The following is a 17,723-nucleotide window of genomic DNA, read 5'->3' on the forward strand; positions in this document are numbered from 1 at the left end:
GAACAGAAGAGTAAGGAGAAAGGACAGAGTCACAGTCACAGAGGTCACCGCCTCACCGGCGAGGTTAGGGTTACGGCGAGGAGAGCGAGACAGAGAGGCGAGTGTGGAGTGCGGCGCCGGCGCGGGGGGTGGGGGTGGGGAGGCGAGTCAGAGAGGTCACCGCCTCACCGGATCGCCGGCGAGGTCACTTGACGGAGAGGCGAGGTTAGGGTTACGGCGAGTCGGCGAGGAGAGCGAGACAGAGAGGCGACAGGCGAGTGAGGAGTGCGGCGCGGGGGGTGGGAGACGAATGGATTAGGGTTCGGCCGGTGTAGGGCAAAGGGGAGGCGGCCGGCTTATATTGCCGTGTTGCCGGGCCGCCACTGGGCCGCCTTCTCCACCGGGCGGGGCCGCCACCGTGCCGCGGGCTGCTGCGACGGCCCACGGCCCGGTCCGGCAACGGGCCGTGCCGCCCGTGGCCCGCAAGCACCGGACCGGGCCGTGCCACGGACCGGGCCAAAAATAACGGGCCGAATGTACATATATAGACCCACGTAAGGCTGGTTGCCCAACCAGGATTCATATGGGCCTTTATGGGTTATAAGGATAAGGATTATTCAGTCGCACAGGATAACATGGCTAAGGCCTCATGTACTCGTGCAAATCTCTCATATTTGATGGAGGCTGGGAACTCTAGATGGCCTTTAAATTTTATTTTTCTACGTATAAAAATAAAAATAGTGAAAGTTCCTTGTCAAGTCAAATCAAAAGAAGACACTACACTTTCAACTTGACCATGTTTTATATAAGATATGTAGCATGGCTCGGGATATCATCAATAAGGAGGCAAATGTCACTAGAAAAAAATGACAGAGTCAGCAGATGGTCTCCACCGATGCCAGAGATAATCAATCAAAATAAATATTGATATTGGTTATCTCGTCAATAAGAAAAAGGGCAGTTGGGTTTTATTGTTTTTGATCATGAAGGCACAACGGTCATGGGCTCATGGCTGGCACTGGATCGATAGATGTTACACATGATGCCTAGTGTGGGGACATAATGCATGGCTTGACGGATGTGGCAGCCTCAGGTAATTTTATTATGAGAATCATATAATCGAAACATATTGTTCTTCCCTTGTTAATGTCCTGAAGTCCATAACTTTTGATCAAGCTCTTCACGGTGTCTGGTTTAGGGACATCATATCTTTTGTGAGTCTCAATTTTATACTTGCTGATGTGACAATTGTAATCGGTGTACTTATGAGATTGCACAACAATATTTGTATAGGGACCCGGGTGACTATGGTTGGCGTCACCATAATCTTGCATACGTGATTTGTAGTAGAAATACTCGCCAATCTAATACAGTATCAAACTATTTGCATATCTATTATGTGTAACACTTGAAATAGTTATACGCATCATTGTTCTCGATTTTATTTACCATCCCGACCATCATCGACGTGCATCCAACTATATTGTGCCGTTCTCCATATTTTGAATTTTTTATTTTCACTTTATTTCAACCAGTACTCCTGACTCCGTATACAAATTTCAAATAAAAAATTCGGTTAAAGAGTTTTCTTGACCCTTACGGACTGTCGGACTTATAGGCTTTTTATCTGTTCATCCTCGCAACGATGTGGCTTATGAACGCATGTATGCCATTATCTGTATTGTTTTAACCTTATTATTTATTATAGTATCCATTAATCTTTTCTTGCAAGGAAAATCAATTAAAAATTTCCCTAATACACCTCAGAAGAAAAATAAAAAAAGAGAGAAGAGCACGGGGGGGGGGGGGGGGGGGGGGAAAAAAGGAGAGGAGCACGGTTTTCTGGTGAGGAGAAAAACGTTGACGGATTGGCTTCAAGGCGAACCAGTTTTCTTGCAGCGCGTGCTGGCGTGCTGCTCTCGTGAGCAGTCTCTCTCCCTCCTGCCCCACGCCTCCCGATGCCGCCCAAATCGAAGGCGGCCGCCGCCGCCGCGGAGCCGGTAGCCGTCGAGGACCTCTTCACCTCGATTCACCGCCACATCGAGGCCGGTGCTTTCGAACAGGCCGCCAAGGTCGCCGACCAAGGTCAAGCACTTCATCTTCTCCCCCCGCGCAGTCCCGAGTCTCGTGCCCTAACCCCCGTTCGAATCTGACCCCCACTGGTTCCGCAGTTCTCAAGGCGGCTCCAGGGGATGAGGACGCGGTGCGATGCAAGGTGGTGGCATACATCAAGGCCGACGAGATCGACAAGGCGTTCGCCGCGATCCGCGCCGCCGAGCGCCTCCCGATCGACCTCAGCTACTACAAGGTGACGCGACCTGTCCTCACTTGCTCTTGCTCGCCCGATGGGTCTGTCCGTTCCCTTTGTTGTCACTTGGCTCACTAGGGACTAGACTGTGGACTGTGATTAGGATGCGGGAGTGGCCAGATCTGTATGGGTTTATGTCCTATGATAAAGTAATTCAATTGTTTTGTGTGATTGAAACGGAAATTTTCACTTGATGAATTCCTCCGGTGTAGTTTAGTGCTGATGCTGGTAATTGTGTAGTGAAATTTGCTATCGAGGTCATGCAATTTAGTGTAATCGCTGCATTGCATGCTGCGGTGCTGTGCTCTGCCCAACTTATATTCATATGTGAGGAGAATGACATCAAGGGGTGGGAAGGTAGTGGAAAATCATGAGCGCAGTTACCTGTGACATATTGGTAGAAACTGCAGGACGAGAATAAGCTTTCATGTCATGCTGCAACACTTTTGTTGACTTAAATATGAAGTAATTTGATCATCCTTCAGGTTGAACACAAGAGATAATTTATGTTTAGTATATTTATTTAGCTGTTCTAACATTCCCCGGTTTAACTATTTTTCGTATAAGATCTATCCATCTAGCTAAACACACCTCAACAGGGCCAACTCTTTTAATACCACACTTCCACTCATTAACTTTATGGTCTGTAATACCTGTCTGAATTCTTAAGTCTGATCCTGTTACATTTAAGACAGTAATTTTGTATGCTGAAGTTGAAGTATGACTAGACTCATTCTCTATTTGGTGCTGTTCCTTGCGTTTTGTTGAAGTTAATTACTTCTGTGTTTTTTTTTCATCTAAGTAGAAGTTTGAATATAACTTAGTTAATTACTTCTGTGGTTTTTTGCGCCGCCGAGTGTAGGTGTTTCCCCACATGACAGAGAACCATGCACTTACGTTTTTTCCAAACCTGATCTTAGGGTGTTATTTTTGTTATTTAAAAACAATTTGTGTGATCAAACTAAGTATTGTTATTATCATTCAGGCCTACTGCTGCTACAGGCAAAACAAACTGCAAGAAGCTCTGGAGCTTTTAAGAGGTCAAGAAGAAACTTCAGCTGTTCTCCAGCTGGAATCCCAGATCTTTTACCGGCTAGGAAGAATGAATGATTGCATGAGTAGCTATGAGAAGCTTCAGAAATTTAAAATTGACTCAATGGATCTGAAGATAAATATCATTGCTGCTCTGGTTGCTGCTGGAAGGGCTTCTGAGGTGCAGGCAGCTATGAAGGCACATAAGGTTGATCTTACCACAAGAGCACTCAGGGATACTCGTAGCTTTGAGCTCGCATACAATTCTGCTTGCTCCTTGATAGAAAACAAGAAGTACTCTGAAGCCAAGGAGCAGTTGGACTTGGCGAAAAGGTGAGTTTCCTGGCGCAGTGATTGCTAAAATGAATGTGTCCCTTCAGTTTACTGAACTAATTCTTTCATTTGCACAGCCTTCTAATATTGTTAGATTGAATTCAAGAATTTTTTTTTCAATAGTTAACTAGTTTAATTGTTTCCGTAAGAAAAGACAAAAATGTTCCTCACAATCCCAGATATTCTTTTTATGGAGATGCCTCAGCTAGTGAAATTACGAAGGCCATTCGGCTTTATGCTTAAACAGTTGGCTCGATTATAATTTCCTCTTGTTTGCTCTGCAGAATTGGGAAAGAAGAGCTTATGGTGGAAGACTATGGCGATGTGGAGATTGAATATGAATTAGCTCCTGTGTCTGCTCAGCTTGCTTATGTGCAGCAGGTAACTAAATCTGGAGAAACTCGCTTACATAAAATCAACCACTATTCTATTGATTTGTTCATCATATTTTCAGCTACAAGGACAATCTCAAGAAGCTCTGCAAACCTATCTTAATATGATAAATGGGCAGTCAGCTGATCCATCATCACTTGCTGTGGCAACAACAAACCTTATTTCACTAAAAGGTACAAAAGATACTGCAGATAGCTTGAAGAAGCTTGATCGGCTTATTGGAACAACTACAGCTCCAAACCAGTTACATCTTGTTGAAAACCTTGACTTCAAGTTATCCCCTAGGCAGAAAGAAGCTCTTTATTCTGCACGTGTTCTTCTACTGCTCCATGCAAATAAAACTGATCAGGTTTGTGTTTGCAAATTTCATTCATATCCTGCTTCCCTTTTGTAAAGAAATCACCTATTTGAAAATGAGTGGTGTAGTGGGATCATTCTGTTATCTGAATTTCGTTTCTCATACTTGCTTTCTAAACCTTATTTCAAATAAGTTATTATAATTCTAGCACTAGCAGTGGCATGAATGGGTGACGACTGACGAGTCATATCAAAATAGTTTTTCCTTTTTAGTTAAGAAATTAGGAGTGGTCATTGGACAGTAGCGTGGATGGTGTATGTTGCTAAATTGGATTTGTTGCATGCTCATCCTGAACCTCTTTCCTGACATTTTAGCAAGGCCCTACAATTGTACAGTTACACATACTACAAATTCTGTTTTTAAATTGGTATAACTGAACTGAGCATTTTCTGTTCAGTCCTTGAGTAAAATGACCATGGTCAATATAATATATGTTTGATTGTAAAATGACGTTTGCACTAAAAACATGTTTATACGATCACCTCATTGGAAAATTATCATCATCAGTACCCCTTTCATTTGTTTGGGTGACCATTTTCGTGAGCCTATCAATGATTTCTCATTTCTGTTCTTGTTTTTTTCCCTCTCAAGGCACATGAGTTGGTCAGTGGACTGCTTGGTATGTTTCCAGATAGTGTATTCCCTGTTTTACTTCAAGCCGCTGTTCATGTGAAAGAAAAGAAGGTTCAGAAAGCTGAAGATGTTCTTAGCCAGTATGCTGAGAAGAATCCTGAGAATTCTAAAGGGCTTCTCCTTGCACTTGCTCAGATTGCTGCTAATGCCAACCATTTTCAGCTTGCTGCTGACTCACTATGCAGAATACCTGACATCCAGCACATGCCTGCAACAGTTGCTACATTAGTGGCTCTTAAAGAGCGCCTAGGTGACTCCAATGCTGCAGCTTCTGTACTTGATTCTGCTATCCACTGGTGGAAGAATTCCATGACCGAGGATAACAAATTAGATATGTTAACACGGGAGGCTGCTTCATTTAAGCTCAGTCATGGACATGATGAAGAGGCTTGTTTGTTGTACGAGGAACTCGTGAAGAGCCATGGAAGTATTGAAGCTTTGGCTGGGCTAGTGATGACTTCAGCACGCACAAACCTGGAGAAGGCTGAACAATATGAGAAGAAGCTGAAGCCATTGCCAGGCCTCAAAGGAGTTAATGTTGAGAGCTTGGAGAAGACATCTGGTGCAAGGCATGTTGAAGGGCCCCAAGATATGAAGGTTGATGTTCCTGAGGAAGTGAAGAAGCAAAAGGCAAAGAAGAGGAAGCGGAAGCCTAGATACCCGAAAGGCTTTGATCCAGCAAACCCAGGGCCGCCACCAGATCCAGAGAGATGGCTACCAAGGAGAGAGCGATCCAGTTACCGTCCAAAGAGGAAGGATAAGAGGGCTCAGGTCAGAGGTGCTCAAGGAGCTGTGTCTAGGGAGACAGCAGCAACCAATGCCGGTGGTTCCTCAAAAGGAAGCCAAACCACCAGTTCATCCAAGACACCAGCGGCAAATACTGATCAGCCAAAAACTAGCAACAAATCCAGGAAGAAGAAGTCCAGGTCTTAGATCAGAATTTTAAAGTTATAACACAGTACAAAAGAATATGTTCGTTTATCTTCTTGATGACTTGCAATTTTGGGCTGGATGGCATGCAGTTGCAGATTTGCTTTGCTTTTACACTAATGTTTCAAGCGACTGAGACTATTGAAATTTTTGCTGAGACGTGTTTCCATTGGTTGCCACAGTAGAATTCTATTTTTATAAGTTAATAAACCTTTGATTGATTTCGTTGGACTCTTATTGCTCCAAGCTTCCGCGTTACCTCAGGCCCCCTGTAACTGTTTACTCTAATTGCAGGTAATGCGATCACGACATGTATTGTGACTGTTTACTATAATTGCAGCTAATGCGATCACGACATGTATTGATCCGTCGTGTTAGCTGCCGAGGTATACCTCTTCGTGGCGGTCCAACAGTGATAATATTAAACCAGTCGAAAGTCTGGAACAGTTTGGCCAGAAACCACTTCCCGAAACTCAAACTGTCACATACATTCTTTGCCAGGATACTCCATACATTCTTCGCCAGGATACTCCTGATTCAAATTATAAGAAAACTCGTAAATTCTAACAATGTTAACAGTTTACATCTCTGCTATGTCTAAAACAAGCAGTAGCCTAGGAAGTGTAGTACTGTAGTCTGCTACGCGATCACAACTTGCTCTCGCCAACCGAAGAATGAAGCAGCCGGAGCCCATGAGTGCGTGCAGTGCAGCTATGCAACGCGAACCAAGAACGCTGTTGGCATGGGAAGCATGCGGGGTTCCGGCGCGGCGGCGACGAAGCCTGGTCCAGCGTACATGGCCCGCGGCTTCCATAGTATCTCCTCCGTGTCGACGTCGTTGCTGCCAATACTGCTGCTCTTGCCATCGTCGAGCCGCTGGTCGGCCTGCGGCGGGCAACGCTCCTTGTGCACGTCCCAGCGCTCGGCGGACGTCGCGCGGCTTATCGGCCACTTGCTGCTGCTAACGAGGGAAGACGTGCCTGAAGACGACGAAGTTGGGCACGCTGCCTTCTTGTGTGCGTCCCACCTCTCCACGGAGTCAGCCCGGCCGGGCTTGGGCGGCGGCGAGGTCGCGTTCTTGCGCGGGTATCCGTGTCCGGCGCTGCCGCCGGAACGAGGGACTGACGATGATGATGGGGCTGAGGGTTCTGCGCTGGCCGGCTTGGTCGTCTTGCGCGCGTCCCACCTCTCGTCGGAGTCGGCGCGGCTGGGCTTGGCGAGCGGCTTCAGGAGGACGGCGGCGACGCACGGTGGCGTCGGGAGCAGCGGCAGCATCTTCCATTTGGGTGGGGTTGGGAGCAGCGCCGGGAGAGCCGCGTGTGCCATGGCGAGGTGCACGCGGGCCACCGGGATCGCCATTGATCGAAGACGGAGACGCGCACACCAGAAGGCAAAGGGCGCGGCGCGCCGGCGCCAAGTGAGCTGAGGAGATGAAACAGAGAGGCGACGATCGGTGAGATGATGGTTTCCGGTAGCAGTGCGCAGCAGAAATATATAGGCCCCAGGGACGCCTGGCAATTCGGTCGAATTCTCAAGTGTTCGTCAGGGTGAATTGGAGTCGGAGTCGGAGCCCGAATTCATTGAGCAACGACGAGACGCGTCACGCGTGGGCGCCACGCCAATTCTCTCCTAGTCAGATTCAAATCAGTCTCCATCGACGCTCTGACGCTCTGTCACAGTTACACTTGCACAATCGGATACAGCAATTGCCGATCGGACTGCGGACGCCAGCAACCTCTACGCCAGTAACTTGCATCGTCTCCTGATCTCACCGCTTCGTCTACTCCGGTGGTTGCCAGACTTCTTCTAGGAGATTCATATGGAGCAAACACAGGTTCTCTAGCCATCTGAAGCCTGCTGCTGCAAGTAACTGGTGAGGAATGACGCACTGTTCAAGGAGGACACTCTGCGTGAAGTTGCAGAGGCTGTTTCACTGCAGTTTGAGCGTGAGTGCTGTTTTGCTGATGTTCAGAGGAGGTTGACAGCTCTGAGGGAGAAATGGAGAAGGGTAGAGAGGATTAAATCACTTGGTTCTGCGTCATGGGATCATGCTACTAGCATAGGACTACAATAAGCATTATATACCAGAAGAAAATTACCAACCATGGTAATGAGAATGCGTTAGTGTAGATCCTACTTACGAGTCCCTTCTCGTGGCCATTCAGTATAATAATGCCATTATTAAATGTCGTGGTTGAACTTGTTTGTTTTCTTTGCAATGAAGAATCACTCGAAGGTTTCAGGGTTACTGAATTGGCCTATTCAGGACTGCCATCTTTGGTGATGAATGAGGCCTTGTTTAGTTCAAAAAAATTTGCAAAAAAATTCAGATTCCTTATCACATTGAATTTTGTGGCGCATGCATGGAGCATTAAATATACTTCCTCCGTCTACGAATGAATCAATTTCTAGAGTTGTCCTAAGTCAAGCTTTTTAAAATTTAACCAAAATTTTTAGAAAAAAAATGCTAAAATTTATGATATCAAATTAGTATCATTAGATTCAGCATAGAATATATTTTTATATGATGCATATTTTATGTTATTGATGTTGTTATTCTTTTTTATAAAGTTAGTCAAACTTAAAAAATTTTGACTGACACGGATTTTAGGAATTGATTATTTTATAGACGGAGGGAGTAGATAAAAATATTAACTAATTGCACAGCTAGCTTGTAATTTGCGAGATGAATCTTTTGAGTCTAGTTAGTCTATGATTGGACAATATTTGTTAAATACAAACGAAAGTGCTACTGTGTCCATTTTGCAAAAAAAAATTTTTGAACTAAACGAGTATATAGACTAGTCGAGAAACCGTGAGCGCATAGAATAAGGCAATAAGCAAACATCAAAATTCATTCTTGCATCGGATCCAGGCCTTAGTTGCTAGCAAAAATTTGCATCCAAGCTGAATGGACACCGGTTGTCGCAAATAATATATTGATCTCAGAACTGTGAAGTACAGTCAAATCAGCAAAGAGACACAATTAGTTTTACTAATCACACTACACAGGCCAACTGCTTTTCCTTAATCTACTACAGTCTACAGAGTGTCGACGATGATCTCCTGCAGCGCGCGCCTTGACGCCTACATGTCGCGCCGCACAACGAACGGGTGTGAGAGCAGCTGTGCCACCGTGGCGCGCCGCGCCGGTTCCTTCTGCACGCACGCCGCCACGAACCCACGCAGCTCCGCCGACGCCTCTGCATCCTCCGGCACGGACGGAGGCTTCCCGTCGCAGATGGCCTGCTTCACCTCCTCAGCAGACGGCTTCTGTACTCCGGGCAAGAGGGATAGTCGCCCCAAGAAGAGCTCCAGGACGGTGACGCCGAGGCTCCAGACATCGGCCGCCATGGCGGCGTGCGGCCCGGCGCGGGCATTGGGCGCGAACCGCTCGGGGCTCAAGTACATCAAGGTGCCGCCGGTGATGGGGACCTGGAGGCGCTCGCCGGAGCCGCCGTAGAGGATCCTGGAGAGGTTGAAGTCGCTGATCTTGATTTCCCCGCGGGTGTTGGCGAGGAGGTTGTCGGGCTTCACGTCAAGGTGCGCGACGCCGCGGGAGTGGAGCTGGGCCAGCGCCACGACGCAGTGCGCGGCCACCTCGGCGACGGCTGCCTCCGGGATTCCCACCCGCCTGCGCCGCCGCAGGAGATCGCCGAGAGACCCGGCGTCCATGTACTCGAGCACGAACGCGGCCTTGCCGCCGGGCCCGCGGAGCAGAGCGTGGAAGTCGATGACGTGCGGCGCCCCAGCTGCGCGGCGGAGCACCTCGGCCTCCAACTCCACGACAAGCGGGTCCGGGTCGAACGACAGCTTGAGCGCGAACACCGCGCCGGTGCGGCAGTGGCGTGCCTTGCAGACCCTGGCGAAGCCGCCCTTGCCGAGGTCGCCAATCCAGTCGAGGTCCGACAGCCGCAGCTCCTCTGGCGCAGGCGCTGGAGCCGCCACCGGCACGGAGGCCGTCATCTTCAGCTGGTGCGGCGGAGCGGCACTGACCCGCCGGCGGAACATCTCGTCAGGCATCATCATCGGGATGACCGAGCAAGCCATCGGATCGGACGCGCCGTGCACGTGGATGGAGACGAGAAGAGATGCAGGAAAGGAAGGGAGAGCTGCAAATAAGTGCGAGATGGGACGAAGCTGTCGGGTGCTAGGGATTTATAGATAGCGCGTGAGGCAATGCAAGGTTTTGGCGAGGACTCAGCTGATTTTGGCGCGGATCTGATCGTGATCGACTCCAAGTCGGAACAGGGCAACACCCGCCGGAATCTTCTCTTCAGTCCGACTCCGACTCCAACCAGCAGTAAAATATGTTGTCAAATGATTGCATGAGTAGCTATAAAGTTTAAAATTAACTCAATTCACTGAATTTAAAGGTAAATATCATTGCTGCTCTGGTTGCTACTGGAAAGGCTTCTGAGGTGCAGGCATTACCATGAGAGCTATGACTGTCGTTTTAGATCAAGCGGCACAACCAAGGGAGTTGCCAAATAACAAATTGCCTACAGTCTGACAATGCAGCTCTGTTTATGAAGGACACGATGCTGAAAAATATGCAACCAAACAACATGTGGAGGGGTGAGCATCCACCAGTCTACATGCAGGGTTTTTATTTTCTTTATACGGACATGATACATTTTTATTATCTGTGAGATGTCGTTCCATGAGTGGTGAATGGTGTTTTGCTACAGAAAACAAGGGCTAGTGAATGACAGCAATAGGTGGACCTAAAACCTAAACGGAACACTCTCTACGGGGTTGAGAAGTCCATGTTTTAGATGAGAAATTTAAGTTATAGCACAGTACAAAAGAATATGTTCGTTTAACTTCTTAATGACTAGCAATTTTGGGCTCCATTGCATTCAATTGTGGATTTGCTTTGCTTTTACACTAATGTTCGAAAGCTAGACTATTGGAATTTTTCTGAGATGTGTTTCGATGGACAATATTGTTGTGTGACCTAGTCACACGATTCCCTTCTTCCTTCCTGTGAAGTTCCCTCCCCACGTCTCTCTTCCTCCACCCTCTTGCCTCACCGTGCCACCCACCTCCCTCCCCTAGATCTCAACCCTGCCCTCTCCTAGGCTCAGTGAAGCCGCCAGCGAGCTTCGCCCTCATCCTTCGCCCCTGCCCCCATCACATGAGGCCAGCAACGAGCCGTCGCTGCACCACCGTCAACTCGCCCCCGCCCCTCGACCCTGCTTACCCTAATCCCAGGGCAGGGTGAAGGCAACCTCTGCTAAGACGCCCTTGCAGCCGGCCCTTCCCGACCGTCTTCTCTCGCCGCCTCGATGGGAGAACCTCCCAACTGGCTCGATGGGAGAACCTCCCTTGCAGCCGGCCCTTTCCAACCGTCTTCCTAGCCGGCTGCAAGGGCGTCTTAGCCTCTGCCTCCTCGTCCCTGAACCTCCTTCTAAAACCACCGGGGAATAGATCTTAACCTTGTCAGAACCCAAACTGTAACATCGTCGCCATCCTCTTTGGCAGGGTTTAGGGTGGGTCACGTGTTTTTGTTTCTGGTTTTGACGGGTTACCCAGTTAGAATTCTATTTTTATAAGTTAATAATCCTTCAATTGATTTTATGCATTAAAATGCTCTGTTCGAACAGCTTATTCAAAAGATACTTATCTTCTTTTTTACGAGATCCAGTTACTGACACGTACATGAGCACACTCTTACACCTATAAATCCATGCACGCACACCCTACCCTTCTGAGCACCTCCGAAGAACTAAGTTGGAATGATAAATCTTGAGATTGACGAAGTCATCATAGACATCTCGCTATCGACGAGCACGTCGTCTATCACTAAAAAAATAGCGCCATTAAATTTTAAAATAAATTCAGTAAAATACGAACACTTATACCAAGTCAAGGACTTGAGTCCGCGTAGTCGGGTTCCAAAAACCCAACCAAAAGATGCCTACCTTTTATTTTGGATGTGCTCACATTCACCTAAATTTATGTGTGTTCCATTTATATGTGTTGGAGTAGATGACGTTTAGTTTAACTTTACCCTAATACATTAGCACACAAGTGCATCCAAAATTTCCTCTAAATTCTGTAAAACTAACTTTCAGAAACTGTCGCATTTTGTATGGAAGATTTGAATGGGATTTGGGAGGCACAGGCCTACCTGTTCTTTGTTGAAAAAAAAGGGAAAAAAATCTACCTGTACGCTTCTTCTGGGGAAAAAAAAGAAAAGGAATTCCCAAACTCCGAGCCGAGCTGATGCACGGGGCACGGCTATGGACTTCATTCTCAATCTCCCCTCCTCGCTCGCCGCCGCCGGTTTCCCCTTCCACTGGCGACGCTCCGGTGCACTTCTCCCGCTCTTCCCCTCCCTCCCCGTTGCTTGCAAATAAGAGTTCGTGATTTCTGACCCTGGCAGTTTACGACAGCAGTCTCGCGCTGGCGCGGCAGTTGTGGGTTCGCCGGCAATGCACGGCCCGGGTCCTCAGCCAGGCGTAGCTCAATCGCCGGTTCATGTCCGCCGCTTTCCAGAACGGTACTATTAACTGGCTATTTGTTTGTTTGTTTGTTTCTAACATGTGGTATTAGCTTCTTTGTTGGATGATGTGTTTCTTCCGAGTAGAATGTTAGATCCTCTGTGGAATCTATGCATAACTGGTTGCTCGATAGTTTGATATGCTATAATTTCACACTTCAGTTTATGATTTGGAGTGGAATCTAGCTGATTGGCAGAATTACTCACTGACCATACCTTCAGCAGGGCAGCAAGAGAACAGCTTCAGTGGAACCAAAAGTTTCTCAAAGCATGTTCAGAGGCAGCCAGACTGCTTCTAGGAGATTCATATGGAGCAAACACAGGACCAAGTTCCTCACCAATTACTTGATGCAGCAGGCTTCAGATGGCAAGGGAAAAGACGCACTGTTCAAGGAGGATACCCTGCGAGAAGTTGCAGGGGCTGTTTCTCAGCAGTTTCAACGTCAGTGCTGCGCTGCTGATGTTCAGAGGAGGTTGACAGCTCTGAGGGAGAAATGGAGAAGGGTAGAGAGGATTAAATCCCATGGATCTGCATCATGGGATTATGCTACTAGGACTATATGCATACGAGAAGAAGATTACCAACAGTATGCCTTGGTAGTCCCCTTAGTTTCAGATTTGCTATCTCTATGTTAGTGTAGATCCTACTTATTTATAAGTCTCTTCATGTGGCCTTTCAGCACAGTGCCACCATTTACTGTCATGGCTGAACTTGTTTGTTTTCTTTGCAATGAAGGATCACTCGAAGTATTCAGGGTTGCTGAATAGGCCTATTCAGGATTATGATGAGCTTTCTTTCATCTTCGGTGATGAATATGATCCATCAGCAGCTGAAATTCGGTTGGAAAGGGATCAAAACACTCACTCTGATGATAGTAAGATACCTGAAGATTCCATGGAGCAGAAGATAGCTAATGAGGATATCCGCTACTTAGTTCTGAAGATTGGAGAGCTAATAGATGCTGTGAAAAGCTTGAAGCCCAGAGACTTTGCCGATGACTTGTGGAAGGCGGTTACAGCTTGCAGCTACAACGAAAGGATGTCAATCGCTGCATTCGAATATTTTCTGAAAAATGAGATCGAAGGCAAGATTTTCCTTGTGCGTAGCCCAGACCTTCGCAAGGAATGGTTGGCCAAGTTCTTTTCTAGCCTTCTGTAACCATTCTTGATTTGTTCTATCCAGCATTTAGGTTGGCATTTTTAGTTTACCTTTCTTTCTATTGGGAACCACACTTTTAAATATGAACTTCATTGTGCAATCCCTTAAATTTGTACTAACTGTAGCCCTTGCACACAATGACACAAGAACAATGGTTGTTTTATTCCTGAACTTCTGTTTTACCTTCAACAAATGCCTGTAGGGATCGAAAGCCCCTCCAGTTTTGTCCAAAAAAAAGGAGATAGGACAATGTGATTTATTTTCTTCCAGTACCACTAAGGTCAAATGTCAATTCATACAAACATTTATCAACTGGGCATTTCTAAAACTAACATAGTAGTACAATCACAGTAAAACGTACACCACTGCACAACTAAAATCCTATACACCATTTGACAAGGCTGATACAATTGGTACAGATGGCAGCCAAACCCTGCCTAACTAACTAGCTACAAGTCTACACACAACATATGCCAAAGCTGCTACAGTTGCTACAGATTACAACCTAATCTCTACTTGTCGTTCAACAAAGAATCCATATCGGGAGTCACAATAACATGCCGATTCTCAATCTCTCCAAGTAAGCAACAATGTTTGTCTCGAGTGTTCTGAGCTACTACATGTTGTGCCATCCTAGTTTCTGCTCCTGGGCTCACCTGCAGCGGATGAAATTAAGCAAAAAATATATGCAATATCTTGCTAAGCTTAAAAAGATGAGAAAGTTGTACACTAACATCAAACATGACATCTCCTAACTTCATTTTGATCTTGCCGCTCTTGTATACCAGCATTTTGCCCAAATAACCCTGAGGCAGCTGCTGCAGGTTGCATCCTTCCTTCACCTCCTTGCCAGTGGGCTTTCCTTGTCTTTCAACTATACTGGTACTGGACGTCCTTTTGGGCAAAGGAAGAGATTTTGGGAGCTGGAAGAGGAACATTCTTTCTTTGCTACCTTGTTGCTGCTAAAGTTGCAAGTGAATCACATGAGTGTTCAGACATTATGTATATATAGTTTTGCAGAGCTCATTTTTTTTAATTTATTTATTTATTTTGGAACACAACAGAGCTCATAAGATCATACAAGCAAATCAAGCTCCTCTGCTGGACGTGTTAAAGCTTCACATTCAATTGAATTTGGCTGAGTCTCATGCAACTCAACATTGTCACTACCATCATCGTTGTCGTCGTCGTCACTATCTTCTTTGTAAAACATTCCTGTCAAGAGTTGAATGTTCCCATGAAATTTCATAGTGGAAAGTATTGTTCTGAAGAACAGGGCAGCTTATGAATATTGACATTCACCTGAATGAACAGGAACAGGGAAGGATCTAGGAATTTGGAGTGGCTTCATTTGACGCAGAAACAAGAAAGAGAAAGTACATAAGATAAGTTAATTAGTTTGTCAACAAACACATGGTGTTTTATAATACAGCAAGGTTGCGACAGAGACGTTCTTGCCTTCGAGGGGCACTCACCAATTGATTTTGTTTCTGCAATCCGAATTGTGTTGGTGACATGTTAACAACATCTGCAGAAGGTGGTGTCGAGGGGGTATTCTGCATTGGGCGCTCATCTACAAATAATATGTTCAGTCCGATTATTTTGATATTACTGACTTAATCTATGCTGTTATATGTGTGCATTGGTTTGATCTGATTGAAAGACCTGTTGCTCCTAAATCTTAAAAAAATGCCTGAAGTAGGTATCTCAGAGCACGTGTGGCATGGGAGTAAATACCTTCTTTATTTAGTGAACTTTTTGCAGCCACTTGGTGAGTCTGAAAAAAACAAATATAAGTTCAGCCATAGAAAGCACGTGCTGATCCTTTTCACCCCCCGCCCCCCCACCCCCCCCCCCCCTCCCCCTAAGCAAATGACAATACTATCTGAAATCATGACACGACACAATTGGATAACCAGTTACCCACCCTCAATATCTTCATCAAGTCTTGATCAATTGGCTTAGGGTCTTCTTGCTGTGGCCTGAAACAGAAAAATGTGCTGTGCTTATGGTAACTGTAATATGGTTGCTGAAAAAGACCTGAGCGTCACTATTATTAGCAGCCAAAGACAAAGAGATTACTTTTGTGCACTCAGTTTCTTTGGCTTCTGTGGAGGCACCTTCGGTTTGAACTTGAGCTTCTGAAGGCATTAAGAGACAGAAGCACAGAAAGGTGTTAACACACAGCATTGCTCTTGACAATTCGCCGAGCAGTAGAATAGAAAGAAGATTGGTGAGCCACCTTCACAGCACGACGAACTGGGCGACTTCTCTTGGAGCTACCATCCGCATCCATTTCTGTTCACTCTGTCATAGATAACTAAGAGACCAGTTAAGCACTTGTTTAGAGAGAAGCGGTTAGCATTTTCCCCCATACCGAAGCACGTGCTTTCCTGTCTCACTACACTAGCAGTCTGAGGAAATCTAATCTAATCTAATAAGCCTCTCCGTACCTCTCAGTTCTGTTTTCTGTCGCCTGAAATTCTTTTCCCCAGCCATTGTATCATCAGGAGTCTTTTTATAGTCACACTGCCGTACGGTGGTGTAGGTTTTTGAAGGAGGCTAAAAATTAATCCAAATTAGCAGGTTTGGTTAGCTAGTTGGCTAAAGAATGAGTCCACCCATCGCTCCCCATTTGGATAGGCTAGAGTTAATTTTGGCTAATTTTTAGCTCACTATACCTTCCTATCTAAACAGCCACTTGTATGCACTTCATCTACCAACCTTCCTCCCCAAAAATCATTGCTGCCCCAAGTGTTGGAATTACGCAAGGAAGCAAGACCCCGAGTCGGAGTCGCACGAAAAGCACGAGTCGTCGCCCTAGAACGAGTGCTCCTCGAGCCCGGTGGCGCGAAATCAAACCTCTCCCACTCTGCAGTGTGCGCCCAAGAAATTTGATTTGGTTTCGGGGCTCCATCGACAGCGTAGAAACCAAGAAAGAAGCAAGCATAGAATTCGCAGCTGGTAGAATTAGCCGTAGCTAACCCCCGCCCACCCGGCTCAGAAGCACACGTACCTGGCTGCTCTTGTTCTACCGCTGCAAGAGGTAGAGCTCTCCCGCCCCCGGAGAAATGGCCGCTCCCGAGCTGCAGTTGTTCGGTCCGGTCTACCTGCAGCACTGGCAGCTTCGTCGAGACGTTGATGAAGAGGGAAGGAAAATGACAGGTGGTAGTGGAGTAGAGTAGAACAGTTCTATAGTGGACCGGGCGGTACGGGCCCCATCGTTCAGTCCCGAGAAACATGTTCACCCAGCAAGACGCGGGGATATCAGAGGAAGGATCGGATGCGGCGTGGGGTGCAGGGGACACGGTAAGCACAGCTGGGTAAGACACGTGCTGAGCCGTGGTGTCTCGTGTGTAATTGGAAGCCTGTTTTGGCCTAGACGGGGGATCCCGAGGGGACGGGCTGCTGCCGGATTTGTGAGTCGGTTAAGTCCGCCGCGGGCCCGCGCATAACGGAACGGAACGGAAAAACGTTATCTCCTGTTGGTTGTTTGGGGAGCGGGATTACTGGATTATGCGAAATCTTTTTGGATTTCGCTACCGTAGTACTTTCGTTTGTTTGTGGCAAATATTGTCCAATCATAGACTAACTAGGGTCAAAAGATTCGTCTCACGATTTACAGGCAAAGTGTAATTAGTTTTTATTTTATCTATATTTAGTGTTTAATGTATATGCCGAAAGATTCGATGTGACAAAGAATTTTGAAAACTTTTTAGATTTAACAAGGCCTAAGCTGGGCCCGCACGCATCTCCACTCTCGCCCGCAACGCTTGCTGCTCCCCGTCAGGCGTCAGCGTGCCGCGCACCGTCTGTCTCGGCAACCGCGCGCGTTCCCTTTGCTCCTCGGCACGACACGATGCGCCGGCGGGCCGTGCCGGCCCGAATATCCTGAACCGCTGTGGCCACAATGAAGGATGGCGAGCTGTGGCAGACCGGAAGTCGGCGGTCGGGGGGTATGTTAGTATGTATACCGCTGGTGAGGTTCAAGTTGGAGGCCGTACGTGGCCCTCGCTCTGTGCATGCATTGTTGGAGATTTACCATTGTTGGCCACATGTATACCATTGTTCGGGGCCGGTATGCATCTGT

At 46.8% G+C, this 17,723-nt stretch overlaps 4 protein-coding genes across 10 annotated transcripts; 2 read left to right on the forward strand and 2 right to left on the reverse strand.

Moving 5' to 3' along the window:
- On the forward strand, window positions 1,788–6,197 carry LOC8062455 (signal recognition particle subunit SRP72). Its single transcript, XM_002456719.2, has 6 exons — window positions 1,788–2,064; window positions 2,151–2,287; window positions 3,273–3,652; window positions 3,937–4,033; window positions 4,107–4,394; window positions 4,995–6,197. Exons 1-6 carry the CDS (start codon window positions 1,938–1,940, stop codon window positions 5,967–5,969), a joined length of 2,004 nt encoding a protein of 667 aa, XP_002456764.1. The 5' UTR covers window positions 1,788–1,937; the 3' UTR covers window positions 5,970–6,197.
- Window positions 8,889–10,312, reverse strand: LOC8062456 (mitogen-activated protein kinase kinase 9). Its single transcript, XM_002458849.2, has one exon. It carries the CDS (start codon window positions 10,014–10,016, stop codon window positions 9,054–9,056), a length of 963 nt encoding a protein of 320 aa, XP_002458894.1. The 5' UTR covers window positions 10,017–10,312; the 3' UTR covers window positions 8,889–9,053.
- LOC8062457 lies at window positions 12,146–13,822 on the forward strand. 4 transcript variants are annotated; one of them, XM_021457816.1, is made up of 4 exons: window positions 12,146–12,284; window positions 12,371–12,474; window positions 12,697–13,071; window positions 13,211–13,822. In XM_021457816.1, exons 1-4 carry the CDS (start codon window positions 12,215–12,217, stop codon window positions 13,631–13,633), a joined length of 972 nt encoding a protein of 323 aa, XP_021313491.1. In that variant the 5' UTR covers window positions 12,146–12,214; the 3' UTR covers window positions 13,634–13,822. The 4 variants fall into 4 exon arrangements, with proteins under 4 accessions (XP_021313491.1, XP_021313492.1, XP_021313490.1 ...); XM_021457817.1 differs by having other exon boundaries at window positions 12,700–13,071; XM_021457815.1 differs by having other exon boundaries at window positions 12,151–12,284; window positions 12,368–12,474.
- Window positions 13,875–16,806, reverse strand: LOC8078658 (DNA-directed RNA polymerase III subunit RPC4). 4 transcript variants are annotated; one of them, XM_021457820.1, is made up of 10 exons: window positions 16,650–16,806; window positions 15,876–15,940; window positions 15,716–15,774; window positions 15,561–15,615; window positions 15,371–15,410; window positions 15,109–15,206; window positions 14,936–14,978; window positions 14,715–14,848; window positions 14,368–14,592; window positions 13,875–14,289 (listed from the first exon to the last, which is right to left on the reverse strand). In XM_021457820.1, the coding sequence occupies exons 2-10, from the start codon at window positions 15,927–15,929 to the stop codon at window positions 14,146–14,148; spliced, it is 852 nt and encodes a 283-aa protein (XP_021313495.1). In that variant the 5' UTR covers window positions 15,930–15,940; window positions 16,650–16,806; the 3' UTR covers window positions 13,875–14,145. The 4 variants fall into 4 exon arrangements, with proteins under 4 accessions (XP_021313495.1, XP_021313494.1, XP_021313493.1 ...); XM_021457819.1 differs by having other exon boundaries at window positions 14,368–14,595; XM_021457818.1 differs by having other exon boundaries at window positions 13,876–14,289; window positions 15,561–15,633.

This window comes from Sorghum bicolor, chromosome 3 (assembly GCF_000003195.3).
Source record: "Sorghum bicolor cultivar BTx623 chromosome 3, Sorghum_bicolor_NCBIv3, whole genome shotgun sequence".
Taxonomy (NCBI): Eukaryota; Viridiplantae; Streptophyta; class Magnoliopsida; order Poales; family Poaceae; genus Sorghum; species Sorghum bicolor.

Coding starts and splice junctions, on each gene's coding strand:
- LOC8078658 (XM_002458850.2), bottom strand. CDS start 15,929: ATGGATGCGGATGGTAGCTCCAAGAGAAGTCGCCCAGTTCGTCGTGCT. Junction 15,207..15,370: donor AAGTTCACTAAATAAAGAAG/GTATTTACTCCC, acceptor TATTATTTGTAG/ATGAGCGCCCAATGCAGAAT. Junction 14,596..14,714: donor CAGAGGAGCTTGATTTGCTT/GTATGATCTTAT, acceptor TTGCAACTTTAG/CAGCAACAAGGTAGCAAAGA.
- LOC8062457 (XM_021457815.1), top strand. CDS start 12,215: ATGGACTTCATTCTCAATCTCCCCTCCTCGCTCGCCGCCGCCGGTTTC. Junction 12,285..12,367: donor CTTCCACTGGCGACGCTCCG/GTGCACTTCTCC, acceptor AGTTTACGACAG/CAGTCTCGCGCTGGCGCGGC. Junction 13,072..13,210: donor ATTACCAACAGTATGCCTTG/GTAGTCCCCTTA, acceptor TTTGCAATGAAG/GATCACTCGAAGTATTCAGG.
- LOC8062455 (XM_002456719.2), top strand. CDS start 1,938: ATGCCGCCCAAATCGAAGGCGGCCGCCGCCGCCGCGGAGCCGGTAGCC. Junction 2,065..2,150: donor CGCCAAGGTCGCCGACCAAG/GTCAAGCACTTC, acceptor CTGGTTCCGCAG/TTCTCAAGGCGGCTCCAGGG. Junction 4,034..4,106: donor AGCTTGCTTATGTGCAGCAG/GTAACTAAATCT, acceptor TCATATTTTCAG/CTACAAGGACAATCTCAAGA.
- LOC8062456 (XM_002458849.2), bottom strand. CDS start 10,016: ATGGCTTGCTCGGTCATCCCGATGATGATGCCTGACGAGATGTTCCGC.